This window comes from Aphelocoma coerulescens, chromosome 17, assembly GCF_041296385.1.
Source record: "Aphelocoma coerulescens isolate FSJ_1873_10779 chromosome 17, UR_Acoe_1.0, whole genome shotgun sequence".
NCBI classification, from domain to species: Eukaryota; Metazoa; Chordata; class Aves; order Passeriformes; family Corvidae; genus Aphelocoma; species Aphelocoma coerulescens.
Window position 1 is genome coordinate 10390566 of NC_091030.1, and position 11935 is coordinate 10402500.

Here is an 11935-nt window from a genome sequence, read left to right on the forward strand (position 1 = left end):
CGCTGGGCCCGGCGGGAGGGACGCGCGCGCGGACCGGGGCGGGCGGGGCCCCGCGCGGGGCGGGGCGGGGCGGGAACGCCCGGTGGGGCGGGGCCGGGGCGGGGCCGGGCGGGGCCGGGGCCCGGGCGGGGCGGGGCCGGCGGGCGGGGCGGGGCCGGCGCTCCGCTCCCTCTCGCGCGCCGCTCGGCTCCTTCACAGGGTGACACGTCTGCGGTGAGTGAGTGGCGTTGGCAGCCTGTCAATCCCTCACCGGAGCGGCCATCAAACAACATAAAACACGCGCGGGCACCGGGCGCGGGGCTCATAAATTCCGGCGGGCCGATATTTTTGCACATTGCTTTGCAGAGAGTGTGTAATTAATTTTTTTACAGTTCTTTCCCCGTTATTTCCGCTCTTTTCTTTGCACAAGTTCAAACTTTTGATTGCTGCTGTCTCACCCCCGTGCACAGACTTGGGATCGTTTGTTATTTGGGGGGGAGGGCGATTAATTTTTTTTTTCCCTCTGTGATTGTGTTTTCTTGGCTTTTTTATGTTGCAATTTGGGGGTGGGGGTGTTCGCTGGTTTGTTGTGGTTTTTGCTGTTTGCACCCTCCCAACTTCTGAAGGATTTGAAAGCGAGTTTTTTTGATTTTGTATTTAATTTTTTTTTTTTAATTTTGCCTTTTTGCAAAGAAGATTTTTGGACAAGTGGGGAAAGACATAAAAAGCAACAATAAAAAATAAAAAAGGAGAAAAAAAAAAAAAGCTTTGGAGGAAGATTGTACCAGGAAAACCTCACAGAAATCTGCTCAGCTCATTTATCCGAGGCACCAATATGATGATGATGAAAGAAGATTGTAACTAAAGAAGAGAGTGATTTACTGCCCTGGGAAGGAGAAGAGAGTGGAATAAACAGCTGAGATCCGGTCAAAACACAAATACTACATTTTTTTTTTTGTTACTGTTTTGTTTGGCTTTTTTTTTTTTTTTTCCTTTTTTGTGGTGTGTGTGCAGAGCGCGGTCAGGAGCGCGGCACTGGGACTGAGCGGGGCAGGCGCTGCCGTGACCGCCCGGAGCGCGGCCCGGCCCGGAGCCATGGACGATCAGTCCAGGATGCTGCAGACTCTGGCCGGCGTGAACCTGGCCGGGCACTCGGTGCAGGGGGGCATGGCCCTGCCGCCTCCCCACGGACACGAAGGGGCTGACGGCGACGGCAGGAAGCAGGACATCGGCGACATCCTCCATCAGATCATGACCATCACTGACCAAAGCCTGGATGAGGCACAAGCAAAGTTGGTTTCGTCTAATTAAACCTTGTCTTTTTAAAAAATTATTATTACTATTATTATTCTTTTTTAAAAATTATTTTTGGTGTGTGTGTGTGGTTTTTGTTTCTCTCCTTCCTGCTCCTCTGCAGAGACCCGGAGTCTCACAATTAAGAGCAACTTCTTGGGGCCGTAAGAGAAATTACCAGCAGCCAAGGCAGAGCCAAGTTGCTATTTAATTATTTCTTTCCTTAAAGAAAATATAGATAATAATAAATGTAGAAGTATGCGATGGTTCTGCCGTCACTGTGGTGCGCGGGAGGCTGTGGCTGATCCCTGCCCGTTCCCGCTGGACACTGTCCGGTGGATACCGGCCTTTGAGCCGCCGTCCATCCGTCTGTCTGTCCGGCCATCCCTCAAAGTACAACTTTGTCTCTTTCTTTCTTTTCTTGTCTCAAAGTGGCAGCAGATGAATTATAAATCTGACCAGATATTGCTGCAGGAGAGGGTGTGTGTGTGTGAATAAAACCCAAACCAAACCCTGGCTGTATTAAATCACAATAAATACAAAAACAATGTTAACTCTGTACACCTTCCTCCCCCCCCCACCCTCCCCGCCCAATCTCCTTAATAAATCAGTTCTAATATCGCAGGACGGGGACAAGGGGGGTGGTTTTTCCCCCTCGTTCGGGCGGTGTTTGCACAAAGATAATTCCGCATAAAAGTGAAGCGGGATGAGGGAGGTTCCGGCCGGCTCTCGCTGCCCGCGGCCCCGGGACCCCCGGCCGGGGGGCGAGCGGCCCCGGCGCGGGGCTCGGGAAGGCGCCATGTTGCTGGAGCCCGGCGCTAACCGCTTGTCCTGTGCTCTCTTGCAGGAAACACGCCCTGAACTGCCACAGGATGAAACCCGCCCTGTTCAGCGTCCTCTGCGAGATCAAGGAGAAAACAGGTACGGGCCGCCCGCGCCGCCGCCGCCGCAGCCATCTTAGCGCTCCTGCCTCGCGGCGCGCCGGGCCCGGGCGCCCCTCGCGCCGCCGCCGGGGGCGGGGGCCGGGCCGGGGGAGCCCCGCGGGGCCGGGGGCGCTCGGCGGCTCCTGAGGCGCCGGGAGCGCCGTGGAATGGCGCGGGGGTCCCCCCTCGCGGCCCCCGAGGCCCCGGAGCGCCCGCGCTGCCGTGTTACCGTCAGGCGGTGTGGGAAAGACTTCCCGGGGCGGTGTGACCGTGGGTTTTAACCCCGGGACCGGACCGTGAGCTTTGTGAGGGGCGGGGGCGCCGAGCCGAGCCCGCGGCGGCCCCGCCGTGGGCGCCCCGACCCCGCTGCTGTGCCCGGCGCTGCTCCGGCGCCTCTCGGGCGCTGTGCTTTTAAACGCCAAAATTCTCAAAAATCATCTCAAAAGTACAAATTTTTTTCGTCTACATTAACGCGACATGAATAAAATTCCGTGCTTTTCTTGTGGGCATTTTAGGAGATTTTTTGCAATTTTTTCACATAACTGAATTTATGGATTTTTTGTTTGTTTGTTTAAAGAAGAAAATTTGCAAAGTAGTCTGCTTTGTATTATGAGAATAAGGACAGTTAGTGAGAATAATATTTAATGACAATAAGAATATTTAACAATAGTAAGAACATTTAACAATAGCAAAAACATTTATTATGACCTGGATTTAAAAGTGAATAGCCATTTTTTCAGATATAGCTAAAGCCATTACCTGGGTTTTTAGCTCTCTGTGATACTCAATAACGTTCTGCTTAATTCCACACTGAAAAAATAAAACTGGACGAAAACAACCCAACGTGAAATCATTGCAAATCTGAGCTGTGGAGCCCGGAGTGAGCGGTTCTCTGTGAATTATGGTGCTTTACGTCCAAGGGTTTCTTTGCTACCGGGGATCCACTTCAGTTCCTGCTGACAGCTAAGCACTAGGGTATTGACTGTGTTGTGAATATTAAGATTGATTCTGCTTTATGTTGCATTATATTACCCGGGATAAGGGGAATGATCCCTCTCCCTTCGCACCTACCTACGTTCCGCCTCGGTCGGCTCGTAACCCCTTTCTGTCCTTTGGCTTGTGTTTATTTCCTGCCTTTCCCTCAACTTCTTTGCCCGTCCTGCTCTGGAGCCGGAAAGCAACCTGCCCTCGGTGTTCAGACATTTGCAGGAGGCACATTTCAATTAAGGAGGCAGGCGTAGGTCCCGCGGTCACTTTATTTGCAGAGGGCTTAGCCTCAGTGTTTTGAAAGGCAAGTGTAGTCAGCCACATGTCAGAGGTGAGCTGCGAAGAAAACCCGAGTCCTTTCAGCAGCGGGATTACTGGCACAGGGTGTTTGTGAGGCCGCCGCCGTCTCGCAGGCGAGGGGGAGCCTGACAAGGGACTCTGTGGTCTGAAACCTTTCAGGGTGTTTCAGTGATAACTTGTAAGTTGGGATCCTGCATTTGTGCTGCTAGAACTCCAGCAAGTTTTCAAGTTATCTCTCTTTTGTGATATTGCTGAGAACCAGCGAAGAGTGAAGGCGTCTGCCTGCTCAAAGGCAAGCTCCTGCCAGCCCCGCAGCACGGGAGGGACACGATTAATGCTCTGAGTGATTGATGGAGATGGATCCACACCTCCACCAAAAACTCTTCCCAGAAGGGGACCTTCACTCAGGGTCTCCCAGTTGAGGTGAAATGTCTGTGCAAGCTTTACTTAGTGTGCTAAAGCAAAGAAAATGTGAAAATAAATTGTAGCCTGTTTTGTGGAAGCTGTTCTTGGAGGGAACGGCTCAAACAATTCTAAACTGGAAGCGCAAGGAAGGGACTGAGATGCAGTTAAAGCAGAGGTGTCCCCTCTCCCCTTAGGGCTCTGCACTGTCTTGTGGTCCAAGTGCTTAAACCTGCCTCCAATGGGGTCATGTGCCAGCGTTTAATTCTTCCTGATCAGAACCAAAGTTTACCTGGTTGTGGGAATTGCCGTGATGGCTTTATCACTGTCTTCTTCCGAGAGGTGAGGAGGGAGGCTGCAGCCTAGCAGTCATGTCTGTTTGGAAACAAGTCATGTGATATTTAAGTAATTTTTATATTGAATTATGTATTTATTTGCATTTTAGTAGTTTTCAGTACAGTCAGTGAGGACTTTGTGGGACTGGCTGGGAGAGAGCACAAGGAGGAATCCTCAGTTTACATGGAGCCACTCTGTCACTTCCCAGCAAGGGTTAATGGATGCATCTTATTTCTGAAAGCCTCACACAGGGTCAGGAGCTGAAGATTTTTATTTTTTCTCCCTGTGAGGTATTTACCATGTACAAAGCAAATCACTGAGTTACTGAATTTAGCCTGACATTTCTTTTTTAACATTTTAACATTTTCAAAAGTGCTGCATAATACATTTAAGTGCTTTACAGCTATTAATAGCTGTGTGTATTCTGAGAGGCAACCACAAGGTAGCACGGTGCTCATAAAGAAACTGCCACCTCTGGCTTTAATTAGTTCAAAGAAAAATTATACCAAAGTTCTACCGAAGCCCCTCCAATAAAATAGGAAGATAAGCAAGTCAGGACCTAGTGACTCTGTTTGGTTGTGCTTTACCCGCTCTCTGAGGTGTCACTGGGAGCGGTGAAGTTGCCTTCGTAGCACACGCTCACATCTGTTGCATACCTGTGTCACCACAGTCCGTTTCCTCATGTCTTGCCAGGAGGAATCAGAAACTGATTTGCACCATTCTTTGGTTTTTTTAAGAGCTCTTTTTTACTGACTAAAACACCTTCAGATTGGTGATTTTATTAAGCTTCCCCCAGGATGTTGCTCTACCTGGGGTCCTGGTTATTCTTACAGAGAAAGAAGTGAAAATATATTAATTCTTGTAGTCTTAAAATGTCTTAGGGAATTGCAATTATTTCCCAATGGAACAACATATTATTAGGTCCTAGACTGCATTGATAGATGATTTGGGTTTTTGTCTTTAAAAGTCATTTGTAGAGACGCGATCACACGTTTATAAAAATGCCTGAATTCATGTGCATAACCGTGTACACATCTACAGTTACTTATTTATTTATTTCCCTAAGTCCAGCAGCAACAATGATAGCTGCCAACCAACCCCGAATTTACTGTCACCACCACCCCTAAATAGCATTCATTTCCTAGTAAAGCCTAATGGCATACATGATGGTTTGCCAGATTTGTGGCCTTTGTGAGGCTTATAAGCAGGACTGACTTGGGAAGATCATAAAACTTAATGAACTTCTCGACTGCAGGAGGTGTCCGCAGGGGAAGCGAAAGGCCTGCTCGGCTGCTCGGGCTGCTGCAACTATTTTTTATGTCTAAAGAGAGAGGATGAAAATGTTCATTAAGAACGTTCTCCCCTTGCATAGATGTTTGTTTCAAAGAATGAATAAAAAAGCTCTGAAAACCAGACAAATCGTGTGTTAGCCACGGGGTTAATTCCTCGCTGTTCCCGTGTAAGCTACCTTTATTTTTATTGCTACAACTGTAAATAGCCGTGCGCTGCCGTCCTTGTGATTAAAGGGCTGCATCGGGCCCTGCCTCGCTGCAAAGCTCCTTATTGATGACATGGCCCAAGTCGTCAGGAACGCCCCTTGTCAATATGCTGCAGAGGCTGTAACCCGCGGCGAGGGGACTCCTTGGAGCAGCCCTGGCTTTGCGTGGCTCCGGCAGAGTTGGAAAATGTTAACCCCTGTCGGCACCGTGGGGTTGTAAAAAGCCAGTCACAGCACTCTGCCCTTGCACTGCACAAATTTCAACTTTTCAGCGTTTGTAAACTGTTGTTTAATGCCAACAACTCTCAGTAATACACTATAACCCGGAATCCTGCCGGAACACGAGAGGATTCATATGGAACAATGAAATGGCACTGATAGCATACATATATATGTGTGTGTGTGTGCGTGTGTGTGTGCATTTTGGCTATTTTCTAAATATCAGCTGTGATGTTATTGTTACTCACTTTAGCTGTTTAAAATATTTATCTGCAATCCTGTTTTTTTTTTCCAAGCTGCTAAATACATATTTTGTTGTTCCCTGACTACCTGAAGAAGTCAGTGCTGTGTGTTTATGTGCGTCCAGCTCAGCTTAAATTGTTTAGCTTTTGCTTCCCATCTCGTGCTTCAGTAGCAAGGTTTGTCACTGACCCAGTGGTTGTACTTTTGAATGTCTTTTTTTTAATTGCCAGCAGATGTATTACAAATGATGCCATGCAGCAGAACGTTTGGTCGTTTGCGCTGTCCTTATGGCAATGACGTTGCTTTTCTTCATAAATGTCCTACTAGGAAAAAATAAATTGAATAAAGTGTCTTGATTGTCGTTTGGTCATCTGTTTCCAACACATTCATTATCAGCAGCCTGGTTCTTTTGTGGATCTCTACCAGGGCGCTTCTCTAGTTGAGAAAATGGCAATTTGGTGATTACGGGCATCAGAGAAATTCGTGGTGTTTTGTCTCACAGAACCTGAGACTGCACCTACCTTTAGTGCTTCCCATTGCTGGTGCTCCTTGCTGCATTTAAATATCCATCTTCACCTTGAGTACTGGGATTAGTGGTTCCAGAGATATTTTTCCCCCCTCTGTAGAGGATAAATATGGCCCTAGTTGTCAATACTAATTTAACCAAGAGCAGGGATTTATTTTGTTTTATTTTATTTTATAGCTGTCTTTCATGTCCTTCCATTTATTTTTTAATTCAACACATTTGCTTGCTTATCTGAAAATACCAAATTATAGCAGTTACCATGTGGTGTATTTTAGGATGCTTGTTGTAAGTTAAGGAATTTTTGCATTCAGAGATAAATTATTATCATGGCATGTAGGGAATGCAAAACAGTCCTCTTTTTTTTTTTTTTTTTTTTTTTCAGGATTTAACACATTTATCAAGCTCTGTTCCTGCAGCTTTCAATGGAAAAGTTGTATGATATGGATATTATGCTGTCTTTTTTCAATTTAAACATTGATTTGTGTGAAACATTAATATAATGATATTTGCAGTCTACCGTAGACAAATATAAGCAGAATTAGACATTCTAAATTGTTACAAATGCAACGCAATATTTAAATCTGAATGAAGGCTGTATTAATAATTACGGAGCGGAGCGCATGGCAGTCCGGTTTGGATCTGCCCTCAGATTTTAGGCTGTTTTTCAATTCCTTGCACATCGTGCACATGATGGTTCGATGAATATTTTTATGAACAGCAGGAATGAATGTGAATCCGTGCGCGAGCGAGCCCAAAGCAGCGGAGCCCCGAGCGGAGTTGCGCGTCCCGGCGTCGCGGTGGAATTAGCTGGAGCTGTCGGAGTGCCGGGATTGACACCCTGAGAAGAATGCTTTGTTTGTTTGCTCAGCAGTCATGTTTAATGCTCTTCGCTTATCAAGGTGATCAGCATGGTTCAGATAACACATGCCTGACACCGCCTGCCTTTTCTCACCAGCGTGTTGACCTTTTGTCACGTTTGCTTTTCTCTGGTAGGCAATTCCTGGCTTTAAGTGTGAATGGAGTAAATAATTCACATCAATATTTAATATAAATTATTAAAGTTTCTGTCAGCTCTTACAGTTCATGCTTTTATAGAGTTGGAGTAGTTCATCAGCCAAACAGATGAATTGTGCATCTCAGCTGGACATTAGAGCTCCTCCATCGTGCTGCCGGGACTGGGGAGGAAGCGGGGAATTAAATAGGAAAGGTAATGCAGCCTGGTCCTTAAACACTGGGTGTTTTTCAGTAACATGCATTCTTTAGGAAGGCTCGAAGTACCAGATAAATAGCCAGCGTAATTTATTTTGTTATTCCCGTACTTTTTTGTCCTCTTCATGTCGCAAACAGAAATGCAGAGAACCCCACTGACCCCCAGCATTTTCTTCTACTCTTTGTTACTGGCCTTCCTTTGGTGCTCCAGGCCTTGCTGGGCTTAGGGTGGGAGTACTGGTGTTTGGAGGTAGGGTTTGGGTGTTTGGTTTTTTGGTTTTTTTTCCACTCAATGTTCTTTTTCTGTTTTTAAAGACTGATGTAGAGCCCTAAGGTGATGAAGTTTCAGCTGGTTTTAGACCTTGTTTGTAAATTACAATTTATATTTTGCAAAGTGACCTGTGATTGAATGTAGATTCTGAAAACATTTTTTAAAGGAGAAAAGCTGTGATCTCTGATTGTAAGAGCTCAAACGTGTTTACTGCGTCAGGAATTGGATAAAAATAGCATGTTTTGCATAAAAGCAAACAGTACAAATCATTACGCACTTACTTTAATTTTATGCTCTTTTAGGTGTTTCGGTTCTTTTGTTAATGATCAGTTCAATGCATGTTGCACAGTCACAGGGACGGTAACAATGTGAATCACTGAATAGCCCCTGTAATATGAATCCATCACCTGGAAGGGAGGTGGGTTTGTATCATGTGTTTACAGGTCAAACCCTTTTGCTATACTTCAGTCATGCATCAACATTTAAAGCCAATCTCTCATTCCTCATTGTCCAGCAGGTGGCTTTGTCATAGATTATTTAATTTTTAATCATTTATTGTAAGTGGAAAAGGTTATTTAATAATATTATCCTGACAGCATTTTTTAAAAGAACAACAGTTTTCCAGTATGTCCTGTGGTGTATGACGGGGTCAATGGAAGCATCTAGAGAGCTTCAAGTACACAATCTAAATTAAGATTCTAAACAGGCATTACAGATGCTGGTAACTTTGGCAATTATCATTTTGTTTGGTGAACAGTAGTAAAACAGTGTGCGGTAAAAGTGTTTAGAGAGAGAGGATAAATAAATTGAACAGTTTTGCAATGCAAAGTGGTTTGTGGTGTTTTTGAGGATTTCTTGGCTCTTGCTTAACTGCTATTGTGAAGCCTGGAGCAGATTTTCCCATTGCTAATGCCCTAGAAGTATTAATTCACTTTGATATGCTAATTAGAGGGCATTATGCAAGAAATGAGATTAAGTGGCAGCATGAAGCCATTTGCCTGTCAGTAAATTGAGAGCTTTAGCATCAGGAGGAGCTTTGTTTTTTCTGAGTTTCTCTTGGTTTTGCATATAAATAAAATTGATTGAAAGGTCTAGAGAAGCTTCTAGAACATTGGTGGTTCTTTTTCTCCTTCTATGATTATTTAAACTTCATGTTAAAGCCTTTCTCTGAATATTAATTGATCTAATGGGAGATACTGAACATGAAGAATTTCATTGTATTCTCAGTTACTGTATCTTAACAAAAGGAAAGTATTAGAATTCTTTGTGTCATCTGATTTTTGTGGGATTATTTTAGATATATCTTACAGCTTTGTATTCTAACGTCTGCCTGCTCACAGCTCCTGTGCTGAGAACTGTACCTGTGTGGAGGTAGTTTTGCCAGTTCTGCTGTTTTAGGGGTTGGTATGAGGGCCAACCAGCTGAAGGCAAATGGAAGGCTCGGATTCCTGGCCAGTGGGGCTGTGGACATTTGTCACCCCCACTCACCCACAGCGTTTCCCACCATTTCTGATGCAAATCACACATGTATTTTCCTTCGTTTAGGAAGGAAGGGGTTGTAATATTGACCATAGATTTTATTCAACTGTCAGAAATTGTGTTAAAGTAACATTAAGGGATTGACTTACAGCCATAAGAGCGAGGGAATTTGGAGTTAATAGTTAAACTCTGCCCTTAACTCAACTCATTGAACCTATTTATTAGAGCATATATGATACGTAAGATCACTGTGCTGAGACCTCTGCTGTAGCAGGATGCTCCAGGATGGCTTAAAGATGAGAGGTTCTGATTTACTTCAAATTTTCCTTTGTTTTTTGAGGTTTGGCGTTTTTGTGTGTGTGTGTGTGGCTTTCACTCAGCCTCTGAGTTGCTTTACTACAGTTTTGTGATTAGTTTTCTTTTTACAATACTGTTTTTAAAAAAATCAGAGAAGTAATTCTCTGATTGAGAAGCAATTCTCTGATTGAACAAAAATTTAGGAAAAAATAAACCCGAAGCAAACCCAACCCAAGCCTCTCTAGTCCTCTTTGCCTGAGTGCAGCAGAGTGGCTGTTTGAGTGCCCATCTCCTCTACAGATCATTGTCGCAAAGTCAATCAGGGGAGCAGTGCTGGAGTGACAGTGCTTGTTATGAGCCCCAATAGTTATTTAAAAGAAAGGAAAAAGGATAAAAAAATGGCCCAGAGCTGCGCGCGGGGGCTGTTCATGCTGGATGCACATGCTCTCCCTGATCCTGGCAGCTGAAGTCTATCACTGTTGGGAAATTTTTAACATGAACCACATGAGACACAAACCACAGCGGTTTCCCCGGAGCCACAGGGGTTTTCACGTCAGCACAGGACAACTGGCACGTGCACGGCGGGTCCCTGCCCGCCGTCCCCTGCCCTCGGCGCCCGCCCGCCCTGCTCGCCTGCAACAAAGGGGCTCCAGTGCAGTTTTCATGGGAAGCATGATGTCCCTGGTCGCCCACAGTTCCCCAGAGCTTGGCCCAAAGAATCCCATCAGGAATTTATAATCCAGAACTTTAGTTGTCATAGTGAACCTTTTTGATACTGGAAGGAACAAAACATCATCCGACACTGCAAAGTCGGTTCTCACAGGCAGCAAAAGGAAGCGTTGCTGGGCTCCAGCTGCTCATTTTGGGTTTCAGATTGTTGAACAAAAGAACTAAGCAATGAAAATGTTCTGAAGCTGACCTTAACTTTCCCAGCTCCAGTAGACCCCTGATGGTGTTGTTTCAGGAGAAGACGATGCTGGAGAGGAAATCCTGGCATTGCTGGTTTGAGTCCTGATGCTGCTGTTGACTGGGGAAGAAACCTCCTCCCCCTTGAGTGACGAGGGATGTGGTGACCTCGGTAGGGCAGACCCTGAGCTCGGCCGCCGCCTCATGGAAGTGAATGCAAGAGCTTGCTTCTTTTACCTTTAAAATGGGAGTTTTATCCATCCAGTTTTTTGTGAAGGTTGTGTTGAGTTGGTACTGTGTGTTAAAAAGGAATATTTTTATCAAGTGTTGGGTCTAATTAAAATTGTTATGTAAGAAGTAAACTATCAACAGTATTTACAGTATCCACTTTTTTCTACTTCGGCCGCAGATGAGTCTTACCTCCTGGAGATGAAGAAATTAAGCTTTCCTTAGACTTCTTCTTTTCTTGGCTTTAATCAGGAATGTTTTTTTTACTGCATGGTTAGGCCTGTGCTTAAAGGATGTCAGGGTTTCGTGCCTCAGTGGTTGGTTTGCTCAGTACAGAAAGAGAAGGTTTGCTCCCGTCGCCGTGGGTCGGTGCTTTCCTTGTGCACTAGTTGTTCGAGGCAGGGTGGCACACTCGAAAGGCTGTGCCAAGCACACTTTCATATATTTGTTGATTAAAGAAGGAAGCGTGCTTTTAGTGAGGTTTGTAATTACAGAACACCCAATGTTTGCTTATTTTCTTTCGTGCGAGATCCTGGTAGCATTATTGACTGTCACTAGTAAGAACAAGTTACAGTAGATTGTGCAATGATTCTTATTTGACTTCAAGGATGTATTTATTACCATTTTTGAACAAATTATACTAACATGAAAAGTTGTGGAAATGATTGTGCACTAGATAAGGTGATACATTACAGGAGTGGTTGGGTTTATGGAGCTTTATGCTGAGGTTTTCTCAGAAATTATAGCACAGTCCTGTCACTATAAAACCTGGAGATACACTTGGTAATAACATGCAGTGGAGGGATTTTTAGGATTTCACTTGTTATTCAAATAGAGTG

The 11935-nt window shown here is 45.1% G+C and overlaps 1 protein-coding gene across 6 annotated transcripts in view; it reads left to right on the forward strand.

Annotated features, from left to right (window-relative positions):
* The first annotated feature begins 143 nt into the window (after positions 1-143).
* The window catches only part of PBX3 (PBX homeobox 3), a 103861-nt gene continuing 92069 nt past the window's right edge, over positions 144-11935 (forward strand). Inside the window, exons 1-3 of one of the 6 annotated variants that reach the window (XM_069031482.1) lie at positions 145-213; positions 676-1271; positions 2120-2193. In XM_069031482.1, the coding sequence (XP_068887583.1) occupies positions 1075-1271; positions 2120-2193 (271 nt within the window). In that variant the 5' untranslated portion in view covers positions 145-213; positions 676-1074. Of the gene's footprint in view, positions 1272-2119; positions 2194-11935 lie in introns of all 6 variants that reach the window. The other 5 variants (XM_069031481.1, XM_069031480.1, XM_069031484.1 and 2 more) reach the window with 5 other exon arrangements.